Below are 23,541 nucleotides of genomic sequence, written 5' to 3'. Positions count from 1 at the left end.
AATTGCCCTTTTTTTCACCTAAGGAAACTGGAATCCAAAACAGAGCTTGTCTTATTTGCAACACCTGCAGGTTTCTGGATTGTGGTCAAACACTCAGCATTCCAGTCCGATACCACAGTGTGCTTAGATACTGTCACAGAATCAATGTGGATTTGTCAAATAATTCATATAAACATTTCATTGCTTTGATTCTGGGATGATTAAACTTCAGAAATATTTAATTCCAACCACAAAGTTCTTGTATTTAATTTAGAAGAAATTCATTTGTAATGATTTGCTTATAGCTCTCTGCTTATCTGCAGCTCGTTCCATTGTGTTGCAATAGCTTTAGGGGAATGGTCTTAAGTACAGGCATAAAGATTTGTACTGTAATGTGCAGCACAGTGAAATGGAAATATCTCCCTGATTTTCATGTGAATCTCTATCAAATACGTATTTATAGCTGTAGCCTATAGAGCCAAATTTAGCCTTTTATTTTGCTAGAACACAAGGAAACTACAGGCCTATATCCTTTCAGATATTGGCTTAAGCATTTATCATATGGCATCAGTAAGTTAGCATGAGGCTTTGAGGCCTATGACCTTTAGCATAGATAAATGGCACAACAATTACCCTGAGTTTTGGGGAACTTAAAATTTAAGGGGGTCGGTGTTTAAAATGCTACCAGGTAACCAAAGGAACATTGAACTTGCCTTGGCAACTAATTGATGCATGTGGTAATAAATTAAATTTGTTACCATACTAACCTATGAGATAAAGAGCACCCCAACATTATTAGGGTGAGAAGTTAGATATGAACAAGAGAGGCTGGGCTTTCAAATGAATATTCATGACAGGCCCTAGGCCCTATAATAGGCCAAACCACCACGTAAGTGGGTGGGTGGTCATTCTCAGTTGGGCTGGATCATTGGACTCATTTGACATGCCAGGAATGGGGCTAGACCTTTGAATATATGAACATGTGTGAGAGGAATGGTACAAAATATCACCTTAACTCTGTATTTTTGGCATTTTAAGTTGAGTGGAGCTTTTCTGTCTTTACTAATTGTGCTATAAAAGTGGTTTAAAGCTTTGCTCTACCCTCAGTGCGAGTGTCTCCATTGTGCTCACCAGGGTTCCTAACCAGATATTGAACTTAATAACCTTGATTCTGTTGTGCCTGGTTCTGGTATTAGAACCCTACAGTCCCCCAGCTCTTTGAATTAGAATTAATTGGAAATATAATCAATAACCCCTAAAGAATCAGGCTACATAGCCACATTTAAATGTGGTTGTTACTAGCAGGGTCTAGTATGATTTCCTCTTACCAGTGTGGAAAGGGATCTTTAGATCCAAGAATAGTGTTAGAATTATGTTTATATACAGTACTATTATAGACTATTATACTATTATAATATATTATACCTGCTTGTGGGGTAAGAGAAAGCAGTCAGTAGTATAATTTGGCTAGTATTATTATAAAAAAAAATTGCCACACTGATCAAGAAAACTGTGCTAGAAACAATCCTGTTTAAAAACATAGCTGTAGCTAATTTGGTTCTGATCCAGCATGGGTATGGTTCTGGTTCTAAATTGTTTGCCATCTCTGCAAAACATAATTAATGTTTTGTAATTATTAGATCTTCCAGACCAGGAGCATACTTTGGTTTTAATAGTCAAAATAAATTTGGAGTTTATTTTTGTCAATTATGTTTGTTAAGCATGACAAACAAGTTAATGAGCATTTAACATCTGTAAACCTACACTAATTTTAGTTTTACAATGGATTTTATGGGTCCTATGAAGACCCAGTAATAAGGAACATTAAAAAGTAACTTACGACATGCCAGAAGGTTAAAAAACAAACAAACAAATCTATCATCTGGGTCAGCTCTCTTCTGGGAGAAACACAAAAATAAAAACACTGAAACAAAGAGAACCAGATTTTGCTGTAACCAAACAGTTCCCATAAAAGTTCATGCTGTTGGATTCACACAGGTTCATTGTCCAGTCCATTAGAAAACAAAGATTTTTGAATCTCAGGTTCCAAGATTGACTAGTAGTTTCTTTCTTCTCTTAAGAGAGAGACAGTGGCACATCAGGATGGATTTTACTTCAAGATTATGATTATCTTGCGACGGTCAACTGAATATGTCCCTTTTCTGGGTGGAGGTGTTAAGGAGCTTAGTTTTGAAAAGGGATAATACATTTCAGAAATAATTAGAATTGGACTTCACTTAGTGATAAAAGGAAGTAACAAAGGAGGCCATGCTTCCAAAAATATAGTACATTTACTGGGTGCAAAAGTGTGTGAAATACGCATACAGGGTCAGACCAATAGTCAGTCTGTCCCAGTATCCTGTCTCTGGCCAGTACGAGATCTACACTAGAAAATAATCTTAACCCTTTTGTAATGAAAAGCTGCTAAATAAAATAAAAAAATGTGGATCCTACAACCTCTCTTTCAAGTGAGCAGTCATTATGCATGTCAGTAGGCTCACTGGAGCTGATGTCGAGCATGAGGAAAGATTACTCACATGAGCAAGGGTTTCCTGGATCAGGCCTCAAATAGCTTCTTTAAAAAGATAAAGTATAGTTCAACTTCCGTGTGTCTAGTAGTTAGTGGAGTTTGATTTGTAGATAAGAGAGAACCTCAGACTGGGCAAGGGAAAATTTCCACAGAGAAGAAATTTCCCACTCACACATAGATGTGCTTAGAGGACACAATCCTGCTGAACCATCCCTCAGTCTGTGAAACTGTAAAACAGGGAATTGATCAGTAAGCTCTTTGTGACTAGAGATCTTGTCTTTTTACACGTTTACCTAAAGCTTGTAGCATCTCAAAAAGTAATAACAGAAACAGGGATTTGAGACCCAAACATATTGTTGATTTTAAGGGCATAATTGTCTTGTCAGTAGCTTTGGTTTTTTCAGCTGGCATTATATCCAAGATTAGGTTTTATTTCCAACAAAGGTTGAATGCTAAGAGATGCCATGGTAACTCTGGAAATGTTAGATTGATTTGAGTTGGTTCATGAGGACATCAGCTTTGATTTTCCATATCGTCTTTCCTTATATAGCCCCATGCAGTGGGGACCTGTTTCCCTGCAATAGAGCTTGCAGTACTGCCTGAAGCTGTAATCCTGTTCTGAAATGACTGAAGTGATTAAAGGTTGCAGTTTTGCTTCATTCCCATCCAGGAAGCAGAAAATAATAATGTTTAAAATGCATCTTGTGTAAGAAAAATAATTATGGAAAGAGTCAGTTTTAAAGTGCTTTCCTAGAGAGAAATGTAAGAGCTTCAATATTAGCTGCAAAGAACCTTTGACAATTTATATGTTAGAAAAAACTATCATGAATGCAAAAGCAGATGGGAGTTTACTAATGCTATACAGTACTTGCACCAAGCAAAATGCAGGACAACACTTTTCTTTTGACAGCTAAATGAGGAGACAGTCTATATTTTCAAGTTGGCATGAGGATTTTTTTAGTTTTAACTACTGGCTTTAATGTATTTCTATTTTGGAAATAGAACAGCATGTGCACACAGAAATGCTTTCATTACTGTCCAGTGGCACCTCATGACTCCAAATGAGAGGATGTTCCGTGTCCCTAGGATGGATGCAAAAGTTTTCATCCAAGTCCACGCTTTACAAACTTTCTGACTGTCCTGCTAAGTTCTGCAGCTAGAAAGCTGACCTATCACTCTGTAGAGCCTAAGAGATGGTGGCTGTCTCCCTCTGCATTGCCACTCACTTGGTCTTTCTGCTCAGGGTGTTGAAGGTGGACCTAGAAAAGGTAACTTTTTTTTTTTTGCAAACTATCTTGTTACATCCACACTAGAAGAATTGCATATGGTCTGTCAGGCCATCTGAACAAAAGGGTATTTTGCTGCTTAGGGAAGAAACCCTAACTAGGATGGCCAGTTGCTTCATAATACATGATCTTTGATTCTACTCAGGCCTCTTCCTTTCTTTGTGACTTCATCTTTGATGCAAGTAGAATGGAATAATTGAGTAGCCACAGTAGGATGGGACCAAATTTGAGTGAAGAACTGGTATACTGAAGTGGATGCAAAATCCAAACTTGCTCATCTACTCAAAAAGGGTGTCAAAGCTCTTTTAGAACCACCAAAAGACACAGTCCCATAAGGACCTGCTTCCCCAGCACTCCAGAATATTGTCCCCTTCCCTGTTCCGAACAGGATCAGAAAATTCCCTTTCACTTCCTTCAACATCAGATTCCTCCTCCTCTTTCTACTTTTTGGTTAATCTTGCTTTCGTAACATTCCTTCCTTGGTCAAACAGTTGGGGAGAACTGAGCTCTAGCCTTGCTATAGGCCAGTATCTTTCCATTCTTTTGTGTGGGCATGTCTACATGCATTTTAGCTAAGTAGTCTTGCAATAATGGTGTGACGTTGCACTCCATAATGCTTTATGAAAATATACTTATGAATGTATATATGTCATAACTGAAATATGTTTTATGCTACATATGCCGTGTAACATATCTCTGCAAAGGTTATGATCTACTGAATATATTCATCCTATTTGTGTGCATGTATCATTTTTGTATTTGAAGTTATGAATATTGGCTGTGTACTTCTTTAATTTTAAGTAGCCTTAGTAAAGCATTTGGTCAGCTTCTTTAGAAAGGAATTTGCAAGTTAAGTGCCCAGTCAAGAAACACTTAAGCTAACAATGAACTTGGAGACGCCAATCCACATCTGAGCTTTCCCAGGAATGTGGCCTGGCTGGTAAGGAACTCAGTCATGCATGGACATTTGACTTGTCCATGTGATTACAAAACTCCATCTTGGAGCTGGATTTTGCATAGGAGAGAGGAGGGGATCTCTACCCACAAGAGAGAGTCTATTTAAGTCCCTGGGAGATCCCTCCATTTTGTCTTCAGCTGGCTCAAGAGATAGCCTCTCCACCCCCAAAGGTTACCTGAAAAAGACTGGAACAAAGGACAGTAACCACAGGGGTGGGAGTGATTGCTGGACCCAGACTAGAAGGAGGCAAGTCTGTAAAAGAAGCTTACTGGAACATCTCTGAGGGTGAGATTTCATCTGTAATCATTGTCTTACTGTATTAGGCATAGACTTGTGTGTTCTATTTTATTTTGCTTGGTAATTCACTTTGTTTGTCTGTTATTACTTGGAACCACTTAAATACTACTTTTTGTATTTAATAAAATTGCTTTTTATTTATTAATTCACCCAGAGTATGTGTTAATACCTTGGGGAGCAAACAGCTGTTCATATCTCTCTATCAGTGTTATAAGGGGCAAACAATTTGAGTTTACCCTGTATAAGTTTTATACGGGGTGAAACAGATTTATTTGGGGTTTGGACCCCATTGGGAGTTGGGCATCTGAGTGTTAAAGACAGGAACACTTCTTAAGCTGTTTTCAGTTAAGCCTGCAGCTTTTAGAGGACATGGTTCAGACCTGGGTCTGGGTTTGCAGCAGGCTAATGTGTCTGGCTCAAACCAGGCAGGGCACTGAAGTCCCAAGCTGCCAGGAAAAACAGGATCAGAAGTAGTCTAGGCACATCAGTTGGCAGTGCCCAAAGGGTTTTCTGTGATCCAACTCATCACAAGTGGCTTTTCTGTCTTTCACAGAAGTTCATCTCAGAAGTGCACACAGAATTCAACAAATTTCTTCTTCCTACCTGACCAGTTTCCTAAGGATGGATGACTTATGTCCATGAGGGTTAAATGTGTGTGAAGTCCTACTTCTCTTGTTCAAAAGTTGAGAAAGATTTAATGCTTGTTTGTTTGTTTTGAAAGCTGCAACAACAAGAAGTCTGCTACAAAACCACTATTACCAGATGGGCAATGGACTTCCTTTTACCTTCTTACAAGCCAACCAAACACCAGTATCAAACTCTGCTAGAATGATGGTAGAGGGTTCATAACTTCCTGGGCTATGAGATTGAAGCCACTACTTTCAAGAAATGTAAGGTGACAATGTGGCTCACTCTACAAACGTCCATAAAACACTGTCGGCTAGATCTGTCTGCCGACAGTTGCATCAGTTTGTCCTTTAGACTTCAGGTTTTTTTAAACGATTTTTAAATAGGAGATAATGCAAGATAATACAGTTTTGTGAGTAAAATTACACTTTTGAAATAGGTCTATCATAGAAACAGTGCGAGAATGGATAATAGTTTTTCAAATTAGGGATAGACGAGGAAATATTCTTAATTTGATATGTACTAAATGAAACAAATCCTTCATGTACAAATGGATCAAGTACACCAAAGAACTCTTACTGTGCAATTCTGCATGATTCCCAAAGCCTGCATCCAAACACTTGAATGCTACTTGTCTTTTCAAACTCTATATTAAATCTATTATGCCCTCTATCGTTCTCATGCTATTCTTTTTTGTTGTTTTGCCTGGGATCTGATCTTACTGCCTGTATTAATCTTTCCTAAATGTAACTTTTCTGTGTCTTCAGAATTCTGGAACAATAACTGAATGCTTGAATTTTAAATTAATTTACCTTCATTATTTCTAACTATCCATAACATTTCTACTAGGTAGTATGACAATTTGATTATAGAGTGGGTTTAATTTTATTGATTAAATTACCCTAACATTTTTGTGTAAAATGAAATGTCACATTACTTCATAAATGCCAATGTAAATATAAAACAATCTATCTTCTCCCCACAAAAAAACCCTCACACAGATTCAGTGGGGTTGCATGGCTATAAAGGAAAGCTGAATTTGGCCCTATATTTTCACTTTTCATCTGAGGATCTCGAAGCTCTGGAGCTCCATTAATTAAACTTCCAAACACCCATCTGCAGTAAGAGGAATTAACCCCTCTACTTCCTATCTGAACAGGAAGCCAAACAGGGGTTAGCAACGTGTCCATACACGGACACAAGTGTCCATGGTAAACATTTTGTGGTCCGTGGTAATTTTTCAAAAAATCGAATGACTGAATGACATAAACCCCACCACCACCCAATGTCCATCATTAAGTACGGTAATTTTGTCCAGTGTCCGTCTGTAAAATAGGCACAATAATCTTTCCTTTGACTTGTCTATTAGATTGTAAGCTATTTGGAGGAGGGATTCTCTCTCTTACTATGAGGATGTTCAAGGCATGATGCAATGGGACCCTGCTTATAGCTGGAACCTTCCTGCATTACTACAATACAAATAGTCAAACAACAGAAATAGGTCTTACGTGTATGGGCCAAATTCAGTCTGAGTTTTGTGAAAATTGAACGACTCTACAATACATAAATATACTGTGTACTGTTCCTATTACGTAGTTTTTAAAATCCCAGCCTTTCTGACTATTCTTTATACATCAGAAAGGCAGGGGGAAGAAAGAGACAAATCCATTTTACTTTTGAAAGTGCAGATCATCTACAGTTACTAATTAAGAGCCTTGTTCTGTACTCTTTAGTCACTCTCTTTACTTAGGTAAACCTCCCATTGAGTTCAGTGGGAGTTTTGCCTTGAGTAGGGAGTGGTCAATTGAACCTTATGTTGCTGGAGATGACAGTATAGTAAGACTTGCAATAATTGTTAAATAGCACTGACTTTATATATCAAACTCATATAGCCCCTGTCGTGAGAATGTGACAAGATTGCACTATTGTCACAAGCAGATAGTGCTTAATTAGTGGTCCAATTTGCACTATAAACCCTAATTATCAGAGTTTCTAACTTAGCCATAAGTAAGGCTACATTTTAGGCACGGGTATTTTTAGTGAAGTTATGGACAGGTCACGGGCAGTAAATAAAAATTCACGGCCCGTGACCTGTCCATGACTTGTGCTATATACCCCTGATTAAATCTCGGGGCGGGGGCAGCCTGGGGGCTCCGTGGGTGCTGGAGGGGGGCAGCCCAGGATCCCCACTGGTGATGGAGGTGGGGCGGGCAGCATTGAATCTTTAATGCAGCGTGCAGCATTCTGTAGCATTGACTCTTTAATGCAGTGCCTGGCTTCCAAGAGAATCTTCCTTCATCCTGAAACATTTTTCAGTGATAAAACCATAAGAGATAATACTGTTTTGTCAGTTAGGTAACCTGTGTAGACAGCAAAACTAGGTCAAAACCTAGTGGGCAGCTTTCAGACTGTTTTAAAGCATTTTGACCAGCAAAATAGTGAGACCTGAAATGGTTTTCAAGATTAGCTTTTAGAAAAACATTTCAGGACAAGGTATATTTTCCAATTATCAGGGGACCGTTGTGTTAGTCCATATTCACAAAAACAACAAGGAGTCCGGTGGCACCTTAAAGACTAACAAATTTATTTGGGCATAAGCTTTCATGGGTAAAAAACCCACTTCTTCAGATGCAAGCTTATGCCCAAATAAATCTGTTAGTCTTTAAGGTGCCACCAGACTCCTTGTTACATATTCCAATGTTCTTCGAAGACACATCTCTCTCCTTCCAGCAACTCATTTCTAGAGGGTTAGCGGAAGGACTGGAGTTTAAGATCCCTCAGTAGGCTGCAGAATTACTACAGTGCACATGAAAGTTTACCCAGTACCTGGGCACACTATACCTTACTCATAGTAGTGTTGTGATACACTGTAATTGTCTCTATGCTAGGAATATAATTCCATCATTTACAGAACACTACATTCACGCTTTTTTTTTTTAAAAAGGAAAGAAAAGACATCAATGTCTAGGTTAATTGTAAAGGAATATGGTAGAATGATTATAACTTCTTCGTTATGTAGAAATTTCTTAAAACACTGCAGACCATATTAATCCCTAGTGTAAAACCATTGCAATAAATGGAGGTACCCCAGAGATTAATTCAGTCCACTATTACCATAATATTTATCAATTTTTATCTACATTTTAACACTGGGCCATCACATTAGTATTTGAATGCCTAATTCCAAAACAATAAACAAAATATATTGAAATTAAAGAACCCTCCTTGTTTGAGAAATAAAACGTGTCTCATTCTACTTTGCATTAAGTGTGCTGTGTAGATTTTTGGCCTGAATCACAAACCTCATTATTAGATTTGTAAATTTGTTATGGATACTATCTATCAACAGTACTTGTAAATTATGGTGTAAGAGTTTTCATAGTTGGGAACAGGGACTTAACCCTTGGTTTTGAAACTAACACTCACACACTCTTGCTCTATCTCTGTCTGATTGAAGGGGCTAGCAATAGAAAGAGAGAGAGAATGACATTTCCTCCCCTTGTTCTTCTGGACTGACTCCATTTTGTATGCTCTCCTGCACTTCGGGTTAACAATATTCAAAGGTTATTAAATTATGTATATGCTAAGTGAGATTCTATTTCTGTTATTTTTTCATTTAATAAACAAAAAAGCAGCTGCAGATCAGGTATCTGTTCTTAAACGCAGCATGAATTTGCTATAAATGTCTGAGGATTTTAAACTGTTGTTGAGAAACGGGGAAAGGTACAGTAGCTAAAATTTTGCTTTTTGATTCCTTGACTTGGAACATTAATCTGAAAAGAAATATCTGGGAAGTTCTATATTATAGAGCTGGTGTGATCTTTTCTCTAAGCAATAAGAATAGAGGTTATGAATTATTTTTAGCTCTGGCTAATTGCTTTAAAAATTGGGTAGTTTTTTGTAACTGACTGCACAGGGTATCAGTCTAGACTCTAGAACAGTGTTTCCTCAGTTGTTACATTCCATTTTATAAGAAGAAGATCCATTCACAGATCACCTCCTAACGCATTTCCTTCAACTCCCATTGATAATTTCTCAAAATACTTTAGTCTGTTGATCACCAGAAAGAGTTCCTGAACCTAGGATGCCTGTAGACTATAATCTTGGAACTACTGGTTTACAGAATAAATCATATGTCTCAAAAATGAAACCTAATATGCTGTTTCCCTTTAAATTAATTTATCATATATTTTCTGACTTCCTATCTGCATCATAGTTAAAAGGACACTGTCAAGTGACTAGGCCCACATTTTTATTTACTTGAAATAAAGATTCATTGAGGAATTTAAGAACAGAATTCACATATGGTCACTTTAATCTTGAAGCGTTCCAAAATGTTCAGGATCAACACAAAGGCACCTGACTCACTGAAATACCAGCTAGGATATTGTATTGCTCCCTTCACTGCATACACTGGATACATGCACTTGAGCAAGCACTCTCTGTTCCTGTTCACATCCCGGAGGGTAGGTGTCTGAGTGCTCAAAAGAGTGCAAATGGAAATACAAACTGCTGATTTAGTTGAATTGCGTAAGCATAGTACAGAGGAGAGGAATACTTAGTGTATAGAGTTTTTGTGGTAAATTGAGTGGCTATCATAGAGATATCTAAGCGTTGTTGGCAGCCAACAAGCATTTCTGCTTTATGAAATCTTCAGTCATGTAATCAAGTGAAACCTATAGTTAGATGTAGAAGAATTTTATTTTATTTTATTAATTTTGATGAATATCTAAGTATTTTGTCAGTGTTTACTCTAGTAGAAATTAAAAGCATAAAAACTTCAGATGCTAATTGTCATTTAGAGAAGTTGAAATTCATTACAGATTATCAAATATTCGATCATATTGCAGATTAGTTAAAATTTCTTTCTGAATAATTGCACACTGAATTCCTTGCTAGAGCCAACACACACACACACACACACACACACACACACTGTTTTATTACCCTCAAGTGATATTTAACATTTGTAAACAACCTTGTGCATTATGCTTCTTTGGAAGAGGGAGAAATTGATAACTAGTAGCATTTACCCACCTCTCTTAATCCTCTTCCTTTTAGAATTTACACAGCTCCTGCACAAATAACGACTTATACTTAATTTTACATTGTTTGTGCTGCTGTAGTTAAGCATCTGTCAGTTTCTGTTGTAATTTATGTTTCCAGGCATTTATCACTCAGTTTGAGCCTTTAAAGGCCTTTTTTGAGAATATTGTCTTTACTGTTGGCTTGTCCTTCCCTTATTGGGCTGGCATGGATTGGAGATCACCTCATCTTCTCTCATAGTTGTGGTTTAAGGCTTTGAGCACCCTCTACTTAGGCACTCTATTTCTGAGAATGCACTGTTCTGATGTATATTCTAATTAATACAATAGATTCTTGTGATACATATGTCAAAGCACGGTCCTGTAGTTCTGGTGAGTATATTCTGTTTGTCTTGATGAAGAAGGAACTTAAGGTCAATGAGTCAGGAAGTCCCAAGACAACCCATCAAGATTACTGATCTATAGGTGATAAAACTTCACTTACCACTACTAATCTTCCCACTCTAAGAGATAAGCAAACAAGGAGTGTTGTTTAAATGTATCAGCAATGCACGATTCTGTCTCTTGAGTCTCAACACCCAGCATGAGCAGAGATATGTAGGTTGAGCAAAGTGGTGGAGGGCGTGGGATGTGAGGACTTGAAATTTAAAATTGATATGGTGTTCAGTAGGAAGCCAGGGGAGCAGCTCACACAGGGGAGTGATGTGGTCTGGTTAGGCAAGACAGATCATTTAGACTTTTGCATTTTGGGTAGACTGGAGAGATACGTCTGTCAGGCAGGCTAGAGAAGAGGAAGTTATAGTAATCAGAGTGGGAAATGACATAAGCAAGCGTTTTAGCTATTGGGTTGGAAAGAAAGAGGTAGATTTTAGAAGGGTTGTGGAGAAAAACTCATGATTTGGTGACAGTCTGGATATTTGGGGGCAAGATGAGTGAAGAGTCAAAGATGACACCACAGATGTAAGTTTTAGGGACACGCAGAATAGTATTGTTAAGCTTGACCACCTTAAGCTTGAGGTGATGGCAAGCCCTTAATGATATATCAGAGATATGGTTAAATATGTGAGACTGGACAAGAGGAGAACAAGGCAGGTGTAGAGAGGTAGTTCGTTAGTATAAAGATGATTATCAAAGCACCGAGCAAATGAAGTTACCCTGGAGTAGGATGCAGAGGGAGCGAAGGGCAGAGCAGTAGCCAAAGAAGTGAAGTCCTGAGGGACTCTGAGAGATACTTGGAGAAGAGCAGCCAAAGGAGGCACTGAAAAAACAATTGGAGAGAGGCGGGAGACAATAAGGACAGGATCACAAAACCCAGGCAAGTATAGTATATCAAGGAAGATGGGGGGAGTAATCAGTTAAAGGCCACAAGAAGATCAAGGAGAATTAGAACAGAATGGAGACAGTGTATTTAGCCAGGAATAGGAGTACAGTTTTGGTGAGCAGAAAGGGCAAAAAAAACCGGAAGTAGGTCTAGGAGTGAATCTGAGGCTATAAAGTAAAATATAACATTAAATATTACCATATACTATAGACAGTATTTCTCCATCTGTGGGCCAGCATTGGTCCATGGCATTCTTTGTTGTGGTCCACAGAAGAAGGCATTTTGAAAACCCCACATGGTAAGATGGTACAGTACAAAGAATGAAGAAGTTGGAAAAACAAATCACAGCTTTAGGTAATAACTGTATTTTAAATACTGCTTTAATAATGTTGAACCTTTGGAAGCAAGAACAAGGTACCTGCTTTTTGAAATGTTTGTAGCAGATATGAGATACTTAAGTATTATAGCAGAGAGGCAGGATGTAGTGGAATGAGAGTTTGGAAATCTGGGTTGTGTCCCAGCACTGCCACAGACTTCTGTTGTGAACTTTGGCAAGTTATTTAATCTCCCTTGGTCTCCATTGCTTGTCTGTAAAACTAATATGCTCTATATCTCACAAGGTATTTAAAGAATGAATGTAGGTACATGGGTGAAGTGCACTGATAAAGCAGTGATGCATGCCATAGAAAACGTATAAGTAAATTAAGCTGGTAAATACCCTAAATGTTTCAGTAAATTTTTGCTCAGATAAATTGAAATGGCTCAGACCCCTTTTTATGTTGACTTTCACCAATACTCTAGCAAAATGAGTTTTCTGGAAGGAAAGGTTTTGGAATCATGCAATTTTAAGTGGACTATTTTTGGAGTATTTTTGAAAAAAAAAACAGGTTTTGAACCGAAACCCAGATATTCTCATTGAAAATTACATTCTTTTCAATCGGCAACAAAAGCCAATACTACTTGACACGTCCACCCAAATCTAATGATAACAGCTATGATTTGATTATGCTAATCGATAACTTGCAGTTCTTGCTTGTGAATAACCTGCAGAGCAAGAATTATTTACAAAATTTATGTGGTAAACTTGTAATAATGTATACATTTGAGAAACATACAAAAACATACAAAAGCTCACAGACAATTTCTGAGAATGCACAGAATTCTCAGAATTATTCTGAGAATAATGTCAAATTATTCTCTCAGCTCTATTGGTTATAAAGTATCTTGCACATGCATTTAGATGGACTTGAAGATCTAATAAACACTTTCTGTCTATAATTTCTGTAGAGACTATGTGACACGGACTAGTACATCCCTGAAAGACGGAACTGTTTGTTGTGCAAGCCTGTATGTCTTATGGTTTTGCAGGAGATGAAATTGCTATTTTCGTATCTCATTTTCTTGGCAGTATAATATCTTGCAGATAATGAGGGAATGCTTATTATAATGGTTAATTTGTTTTGGTCAAAACTCTCTAAGGGCAAACTATTTTTAGAGCCTATCTGTAGTATAAATTAACATAAGTGTTCTGAACCTCACTTAGGTAGGGATGGATCACTTTACTAAAAAAAATACACACCACTTTGCTCCATAAAATGATTAAATACACATTCAAGTTGTTTATTAATGTGTTATGGGTCACAGGATTCAGGGTTTACACATGAGGAGAGATTGCAAAACAAAATATATTTAGCATCAAAAAGAGCAAAGTTGTAAGAGATTCTGAACAGTGCAGTGAAAGATCAGTTCTTTCTTTTTCCAATCATTGACTGAAATACTTTTTTTATACCACATGTAGATATTTTTAGTATCACCTAATTAATAAATAGACTGGTAGAAAATCAGAGGAAGGTCAGCCTTAATAAAACTTATTTAAACCATACAGTAGGAAGTTCCATAGACATGCACGTACGAAGGTTTCAAGAACAAATATCTAGACCTGATATGTAAACAGAATCATACCGAAGGAATGCTCTGAGGCTCCATGGTCTTGTTCGCATTAAATTAGTTTTCCATGTACGGAAGGACAGGATTGCCCCCCTGCGCCTCAGCGGGGATCCAGGGAGCAGAATGGCCTCAGGCTAGACTGTAGAGAATGCAGCACGGGCACAATTGTCTCGTAAAGCTGTTGTGCTTGGAGTTATCTGTGACGGTTTTCTTATACCGGGTGGGAAGGAGCCAGAGACAAAGGACTTTGTGTGGGGAGTGAGGACTGTGGAGCAGAGAGTGGGAGAGGGGTTGTTGCTGTAAGAGGGGTCAGGCAATGAGGAAGAGTGCTAGGTAGGGTGACCACCTTTTCAAAAGGCAAAAATGGGATATATGCAGGAGCCCCCGCCCCCTTCATGGCCCTGTCCCCGCCCCTTCTCTTCCCTCTGAGGCCCCACCCCCTGGTCCAGCTGGAGCTGGGCCATGATAAGAGCCACCGAGGGAGCCCGGGCTGCTGTGGGGAGCCTTGGACCCTCCACATGCTCTGGAGGGGGGCCCAAGAGCAGCCCCCAGTATGTGCCCCCCCCAGGGCAAACTGCCCAGGGGGCAGGTGGAGGGTCTGGGCTTCCCCCCAGTGGCCTAGGCTTCCTGGATGTCTCTTACTACTGCTCAGCTCAGGTTTCTGGCCTGGCCAGGGGTGGGACCTTGAGGAGGAGCAGGGAGGGCGAGGCTTCATGATAAATGGGGGTGGGGGGCAGCTAAGGCCCACCTCAGCCTCCCCCGCTCACCGGGAAGAGGCTGGCGCCGCCCCCGAGCCTTGTGCAGACGCAGAGTGGCACTGCAGGAAATCTGAGACAAATGCTGTCCCAGAGTCATTCAGCCTGGGAACTGGACTTGAACTTTGTGTTTCAGGACTATCCTGCCCAATTCAGGATGGGTAGTCACCCATGCTAGGCAAGCCTTGGATTGGTTATTTGAGAAAATCTGTATTTTGCTAGCCCCTAAGGGAGGAAAGAAATCTAAATCTTGATAAAGAAAAGTTACTTTAAAGCTCATCAAGATGAAACCATTTGAAATTTAAAATTTTGTATAAGATCTGCATACCTATACAAATTATTCTCATTTTATGCAATAATAACGTAGAATTCTTTGTAGCTGGTGGTCAGAGAGTGTAATACTATGGCTGGAATTTTAAGAAATAAGGGCTGCATTATTTCATGACTACATATAATATAGTTAAAATAATATGGGTGATTAAAGGCTTACCAGGCATAATCTACTTACATGCATGAAGAATTTTCACCTGTTAAAAGCATGGCAGAGGAAGATACTCATTGGTACTGTGAAGAAGCCTTCCAGGAATTAGCAACCTAATGTTTGAATAGCTGAAATGATGTGGATTGTTAAAGCAAAGAGGTTGTGCAGATCTCCCTGCTAAGATGATACCTGCCTATGAGTATAACTGTTCCCATTATGAAGAGTATTTGCTTTCTGCTGCACTAATTATCATACTTCATACCAGTGATACAAAAGATTAGATTCTTGGTATGAAAATTATTCGTTGATATAGTTAAAATTAAACAACTTTTCCTGCAACTGCTGTCTTCAGTTATTTATAATTTATGGTACAGTGGATATTTAAAACCGGTCAATTACATTCACTTACTATCACCATAAAACCATTATGTGCCTTTTTGTCTGTGCTTGCCTATTCAGAATTCTAGACACATAACTATACCATTTTAAGGACTTATCAAAAGGAAGCTTCCAAAAAGCAGATAATGAAAATACTATAGTAAAATTATTTCCTGTCATAGTATTAGAGGATCTCAATATAATGGGAATCGGCAACATGCAGATGAGTCATTTCTTGGAAGCAATCAGTTATAAACAAGGGGGGAAATAACAGTTTTTCTTTACATGTGTTCTTTTGTTCATCTAGTATGATAAAACTTTTACAGTGTTGGAACACATACATACTAGTGGAGTTTTAATGAATGTTACATTTTCTAATGCATACTACTGAGAACAAATATCTGAAAACTTGAGAGGCAAACCTTCATAGCTAGCCTTGATAAAGTTTAGGAGACTGTTTGCAAGGCAGGAAACGTAGTTAGAAGTTGCTTCAAAGCTTAGTTTTTCATCTACTTACTGCATTGTGCACCAGGAAAAATAAACCTTAAAAGTCTCATTTAACAGTCAGAATGTCTCCATGTGGGTCACTAGACAAAAGGCAAAAAGACAAGTGCTTAATCTGGGTTCCTGTAGCTTGAAATTTTTAACATGATTTCTGTACAAATTCTTGGTGGATGGATTTGCAATGCGTGGCATCATTAAGGATACAGGAGGAGCTGTTTCCTCCCACCCCCCACAAGAATAATTTCCACATTCATTTCACAGGATGATTGATTTATATGTTCTCAGCTTCTTTGCTAAGGGTATGAAAGTAATCGGCAAAAACATCTTTAAAATGTTTTCGTGTGTGGATTTGTATAGGGTTGCCAGGCGTCAGTTTTTGGGACCCTGGGGGCTCTGGTCAGCACTGCTAAAAGGCAGGCTCCCTGCCTGCCCTGGCTCTGTGTGGCTCCCAGAAGCGGACAACATGTCTGTTTCCTAGGTGCAGGGACCGGCACAGGGGGTCCTGCTTGCTGCCCCATCCCAAGCTGTGGGGGGGCAGCGCCTGCAGGTGCGAGCAGCACGCAGAGCCCCTTGGCCCCTCCACCTAGGAGATGGACATGCCAGCTGCCTACAGGAGCCACCTGAGGTAAGTGCCGCCTGGCTGGAGCCCTGAGCCCCCTCCCACACCCGAACCCCTGGCCCTGAGCCCCTTCCCACACCCAAACTCCCTCCCAAAAGCCTGCACCCCGCACCCAACCCCCCTGCCCCAACCTGGAGCCCCCTGCTGCAACCCAAACCCCTCATTCCTGGCCCCACCCCAGAGCCCGCACCCCCTCCTGGCCCCTCCCCGGAGCCCTCACCCCCTCCCAACTCCCTGCCCCAGCCTGGTGAAAGTGAGTGAGGGTGGGAAAAAGTGAGCGATGGAGGGAGGGGGGATGGAGTGAGCAGGGAGTGAGGCCTCAGAGAAGGGGCAGGGGGCAGGGCAAGTGTTTTTGGTTTTGTGTGATTAGAAAGTTGGCAACGCTAGTATATAAAGATGTCACCTGGCTGTTTTGCTAAGTTCCTGCCATAGTCACTGGTGAATCTTGCTGTTAACTGGCTAGTGGTCTGCCCCAAAAAAGCAAACTAGCTATTTACTATTACAGTGGTATGGCACTGCCACTGTAGTTAGTTTTGTCACAACTTTTGTTTAAAGTTCAACCTTTCTAAGTCTTCTAAAATTCACATTTCTTTGCAATTTGGTGGCCCCCTGGAGGATACAGGATGGGGTTAATGAACCAAATTTGGGATCATTTGAGTAGGGGTTAGTGGCGATAAACAAACACGATGCCATCAAAGAAATACCTGACTTCACCATCAGTTTCTCCTCCTAATGGAAACAATCTATAAGCCCTTGAATATGGCTAACTACCAGGGTTTAAAAGGGATACCAGTATATGCCATTGTTAGGCTTGGAAGGATTAGTTTTTTTTCAGTAAGTATAAGTAATTGTCAATTTCAGCATACAGGTACAAACCCCAATGAAAAAATAAATGGTAGTTGAAATTTACAGATAGGCAACATAAGAAAATGCTGCTTCAGAACTTATCAGAGTTTGATTTGAGGATATTTACTTTGTATATTTTGACATGGGATGTTGACAATTTATAACTGTTAAAACAAAATTCTAACTTTTTTAATCTGTTTGCTGTTATTAAATACGTCTGAAACCACAATTGTCTGATTCCCCCATAATTTCTCACAACTATGAAAATTTAAATAATCTAAACAAAAAATCAATAATATCTGTCAAATTTACATAAAAAAATCAAATTCTGCCATGCCTAAGTGATGGGATTCCTGGGGTGCAGCCTCAGACCGTGGGACCGCTGTGCCCCCTTAATTCTCCAGCCTGGGCTGTCTCTCACACAATGCTTTGCTAGTGACCAGCAGCAAACCCCTCCAGGCGCTGTTACCACTCATCACAACCGCATGTGGAGCCCCACAGCCAGCTAGATTGCATGAATGCTCCCAGAGCCACTTGTGAATCATGCAGAGAAAGGCACCAGCCGAATCCTCCCAGCACTGTACCTTAGGAATATACCATCTTGCACTGCTCAAGACGAGCAGTGCACATTTATTAATAGGCTCACCACTTCATCAATGGAAAGTGGATATACACCAGCCTTTGTAAACCTGAACAGATTTATCAAACTCTTCAGGCAAACTCACTGGTCAAGATAAACAGTAAAAGAAGTTTATTGACTACAAAATATAGATGTTAAGTGATAGGCAAAAAGTCAGAGTGATTGGCAAAAGAAAAGAAAATATAAGCACACAGTCTAAACTCTCAACCCTTTTAGACTGGGCAACATCTATATTACGTGGTTTTTCTCACCCCACTGGGTACTGCAGTTCATAGTACACAGGTTTCACCCTTGAAACCCCAGTCTCTTCTGTTGGAGTCTTCAGTCTTCTGAGTGTCCTTGTTGCTTGCAGCATAGGTGGGGGAAGGAGAAATGTGAAGCACGTGGCCACTGTGTTCTGTTTTATACCCTTAGTCCATGTGCTTGGAGAACACAAGTCCAGGTAAGTCTGGTGGAGCATTACTGAGTCCCAAGTCAAGGTTGAGCAATTCCCCTGCTGTGGCCTTGAGCAGGTGAGTCATTGAATTGTAGCTCCCTTGCTGGACAATGGCTGTTGATGGTTTTTCAACACCCATCCAGTCGTCAATTATCCCCCCTGGTTATTGCCTTTGGGGAGCTAGTATCTGGGCGCTTCCCAAACCTACAGCATATTTTAGTGACAACTATACAACACAATCTTATAACTTAATATGCATTAATGATGTACATATTAGATGGAACAGTGGGGTTCAGCAGATCATAACCTTTCCCATGATACCTTAGAAGGCATGCTTTATATGCAAAAATCATAATTATATACACATGATGAATATAGGTTACAGGGCATTCCCCTGGGGTGTAGAGTCACACCTAACCATTATATAACGCCAGACTCAAGGTGAAATACATAATTTCACGGTAATAGAAGTGGAATTTATAAGGGTTTCTGTGACTAATTTGCTCCCATATGTGAAACCAAATGTACCACTGGGCGGCTAGTATCAGATGTAAACAACCAACCATGTTTTGAGTTTGACTATGTCAGCATAAAGGGGTTCAGGTCTCTGTACTGTTAACAAGCTGTGGAATTAAATGATGTAACAGCAAAAAGAAATGTTCTAAAAGTCCCCAGTGCATCAGTGAAGGACACTGTGCCCTCATTTTAATGAAGGTCAGAGCTGGTGTAGTAGTAAGGGAGAAACACTAAGCAGACATTTGCCAGCTGTTGCAAAAGCATTGCTGTTAATCTTTAAAGGGAGTTAATCTCTCTCTCCGTGAGATTCAGTTTTACTTTTAAAAATATATATCTATAACTACTGTATCACAAATTGCTTCATCTGAGCTGGTGAGTTAATGCACTGTCTACTTGCATGACAGCCAAATCAGTATACCAGCCCTTGGAGGGTTTCAAAGATAGAATCTCTGAACAGTTGTCTAATGCTTTCCTTGTAATTTGTTAGACTTCATAAAACAGAATATAAAAAGAACAGTGTCAGAAGGTAAACCCAGTGACATTAATAAAAAATACCAAATTTGACAAGTTAAAAGTTGGCTGTTACTATTTTATCATCCTTGGAGACTGTGTAATTAATGTTTTAAAACCTGTATCAACCCATTAAAAATAGCACTGATTTCAAGGGCACCTTAAGAGAGACTTTTATAAAGTTTTCCTGGGTCGTTTCACTTGGGATTTTCTATGATGATCTTCATAATACTGCAGGTAAAGTGTGTGTGTGTTTATGTAATGTGCTAAGTGCTTTTGTTATAAACTTTTGGCAGAAGGATTAGTTTTTGGTTGAACATACTGAAAAGATCAAACCATTATGGATATTAGCAAAGCCCATCATCAACAAAACAGCTTCCTCAGCCCTAAAGATGGGTCCAAGCCAAAATGTTTCTTTTGTTAACTTGTCCCATTCTATTGCCCCTTGTTTATTACCTTTGGCAGATTATCTAAATTCTGGGTTGTGAACTCTCTGGGGAGGGACTATTTATATGAATGATGCCTATTACAATGGGGCTCTAATTTCTATTTGGGGGGCCCTAAGTACTGGTACAATTTAAAAAAAAAACTACCATTACCACAATTTGAAGAGGTAGGAATCTGAACTTTATAGCATCCAGAGGGATGATTTTAATAAAGACCCATTAATTGAATGATAAACAGATTCATCGAAGTAATTACATGGATTAAACATTATTTTGAGTACTAGTAAAGAACTCTCTTTTTTGATAATCAAAAAGAGAGAAGGGAGAAACCTAGCACCGTTCTGACTTAGTTTAGTTCAGCAGTTTAAGGGGAAAGGGGGGGAATCTCAAAAACATGTGCCATAGCCCCAGGCGCACACACAATCCTCCTCCAATATTATATTTAGAATTGTTTTCTATATGGGTTCATAACTTGTTTCAGGAACCATTAATTGGGGATTGGAGGGGAGAGGGGCAGTTCTAAATGCAAAGTTAATTCCCTGTCCACATTATCTCAGGAAAGTCCTTTTAGCCAAGGAAATTATTAAGACCCATTTTATGGTGTTCAGTGGCATTCTACCAACTCTGCAGTAGACAAGAATTAACATAAGTCAAGCATACCACCATGTACGTCTTTCTCAGAACTCCTTTAGTTATTTATTGAATTCTCTTTTAAATTTGTGAGTGCATTGAGAGCTCTTGAAAGTGAGACACTGTTGTTGGCTCTGAGTTAAGCATAATGCAACTAGCGCACTCCAAACTTCTTCATGCATCTCTTGCAATGCATCTCTCTCTCTCACACACACACTGCTAATACTATATCCCCAAGTTCTTCTTGAAAATAGATTGACAAAGTGGGTGAGGCAACACTGGGTTTTGGACAAGCTTCTGTTGGTGAGAGAGACAAGCCTTTGAGTTCTTCAGGTCTTCAGGCTCTGTGTAAGCTTGAAAGCTTGTCTCTTACAACAGAAGTTGGTCCAATAACCAATATTACCTCATCCACCTTGTCTCTCTAATATCCTTGGACAAACAGAGCTACAACAACACTGAAAACAGATAGGCAGTATCTGAAAGTGGTGGTGGTGGTTTTGGACACAAATAAGCACCAGCATGAGGTAATTGAACCCAGTTTCATTAATTAATGAAGCTAATTATGTTTTCAAATCTCCAGAGGTGAAGGCAAAGTAATGTACGTTGGTAGGAACAATGTGAACTTTTGTATACTTCACTGAGTTCTGCATTAACTAACAATTCAAGAAAAAAGATTTGAGCATCTTTGTGAATAGTTCAAAGAAACTCACTGTTTAGTATGCAACAGCTGTCCAATTAAAAGCAAACATAATGTTAGGATGCCATAAAACTGAAAATAAGAAATAATTATATACCCTCACCTGCAATACCGTGTTGAGTTCTGGTCATCTAGTCTAAAAAAGCTGATAGAAATAAAAAGAGTTCACGGGTAAGCAGCGAAAATAATTAGAGGTACGTAAAAACTTCCAGAATTAGAGAGATTGAAAAGATTGGGACTGTACTTGTGTTAGAGAAGAGATGAGTAAGAGGGGACATTATAATGATATCAAAGTAATAAAAGATGAAAAGAAGGTAGATAGGGTAAATGGTAGGGCCCATTCTTATCATTCAAAAACAAAGGGACATCCAAGAAGTTACTACACTGAAAAGCAAGACATTTAAAACCAATAAAAGGAAATATTTTTGTTTCCATAATGCACCATTTGTCTGTGGAATGCATGGTTTCAATGATACCTTGTGGCAAAGAGCTTAGCAGCATTTTAAAAAGGATAGCACGTATTTATATGGAACCCTAGAGCTACATCTGTAAAGATTAAAAAAGTTTAAAACACTTCAGAGTTGGAAAGGAATATAAACCCTAGTGCTTGAGGACACAAGCCAACCTACAAATTATTTTGGAGAAGTTCAGTGGCCTGTGTTATACAGGAGCACAGACTAGATGATCACAACAATCCCTTCTTGCCTTGGAATCTCTGAAAAATAAATGGTTGGGGGTTTTTTTGACAGTCAGGTTTATGATTTCAGTGTCTGGGGCCAGCCAAGAATGGGGTTGTGCCTAGACACTGTACAAACACAGTAGCAGACAGTCCCTGCCCTGAAGAGTTTACAAGCTAACGAGACAAGGGGTAGAAAGAGATATTACAGACAAGCAGAGTGAACAATTTGTTGGTCTACAAATATCATTTTAATGCCATGATTTTTTTAAAATGGGTGGTATTTGGTTCTGTGGGGGTTAGCTACATGAAAAAATAGAGGGGAAAAGAGAGAACCATGGGCAAGGGGAATAGGGCAGAGGAAAAGAGGGAGGAGCAGAAGGAGACTGGTATGAGGGGAAGGTGTGAAGATGATCCTGAGGTGAAGAGATTGTGAGGGAGGAGCAGGTGGAAGGGGTTTGGTGCAAACCGTCACTCACGTAATGCATTGTGCCCTTAATGCATTGTGACTGTCCTGTTGAAATTGTTAAATGATACTCTGACATTACCAGTGTCCTTTCTGTCTTCAGTCTCTGGCTGATTCCTCCCTGTGGTTTCTTTCCCCAAGACCATGTCGCTGGTAGGAGGTGGAATAGCACATAAATCCTAGTGCCTCGGGGGAAGGGGGTGTCTCCCCTGAACAGTTCTGGGTTTAAAGGTTGCTGGTTAGGAAGAAACTTCTCATAGAGGTAGGTTATTCCATAACTGTCCACTTCCTGCACCTTCCTTGGAAGCCTCTGATAGTGGCCACTGTCAGAAGTAGGATACTGGATTAAATGAACCATTGGTCTGATCCAGTACAGCAGTTCCTATGTTCCTGTGAAGGACTGGAATGAAATTGTGCACACTAGCCTAATCTCCTCCTCCCAAACCTATTCCACTAGCAATATTAAGACAGCAATAAAGGAAAAACCTGACTGACTTAATGTCACTGGGTTCACTGCCACCTGTGTGAAGTCATGTACTAGATGAGTTTCAAGGAGAGATGATAGGTTTTGTTGTTCAGATTGTCTAAATTATGTTTCTGCTCTCTTACTGAGTTCTAATTTCTCGCCCCACTCACTTTCTGGTAGTCACTACAAGCTCAGTCTTGCTGAGTGCCTCATGCAACGTACAGAACACTCTCAGTGCCCACTGAAGCCAGTCAGAGTTGAGGATGCTCAGGACATCAGAGAATGAGACCCAAATTGTGTATATATAAACTGAGGTGGAGGCCTTCAACCTACCATGTTGTCTGTTAGCAGGATCCCTAAGGGATCAGCCAGTTTCATAGGTGAACCTATCTGTAAATATTTAGAAATCTGATCAGGTGTTAGACTCGTGAGTATTGTAACTTGAACTGCTATAGCCTTATTGTTATGAGGAGGCTACAGCCAGA

At 39.5% G+C, this 23,541-nt stretch overlaps 1 protein-coding gene across 2 annotated transcripts in view; it reads left to right on the top strand.

The window, feature by feature from the left end:
• The window catches only part of COMMD1 (copper metabolism domain containing 1), a 114,670-nt gene that overhangs the window by 72,175 nt on the left and 18,954 nt on the right, over nucleotides 1-23,541 (top strand). Inside the window, exon 3 of one of the 2 annotated variants that reach the window (XM_038394826.2) lies at nucleotides 5,604-6,347. The exons of the other annotated variant lie outside the window; for it this stretch is intronic. Coding sequence (XP_038250754.1) covers nucleotides 5,604-5,657 — 54 coding nt within the window. The 3' untranslated portion in view covers nucleotides 5,658-6,347. Of the gene's footprint in view, nucleotides 1-5,603; nucleotides 6,348-23,541 lie in introns of those variants that run through there. 2 annotated transcript variants of the gene reach the window in all.

This window comes from Dermochelys coriacea, chromosome 3, assembly GCF_009764565.3.
Source record: "Dermochelys coriacea isolate rDerCor1 chromosome 3, rDerCor1.pri.v4, whole genome shotgun sequence".
Taxonomy (NCBI): Eukaryota; Metazoa; Chordata; order Testudines; family Dermochelyidae; genus Dermochelys; species Dermochelys coriacea.
The sequence above is the reverse complement of the archived record's forward strand: the minus strand, read 5'-3'. Positions and strand labels throughout refer to the sequence as shown.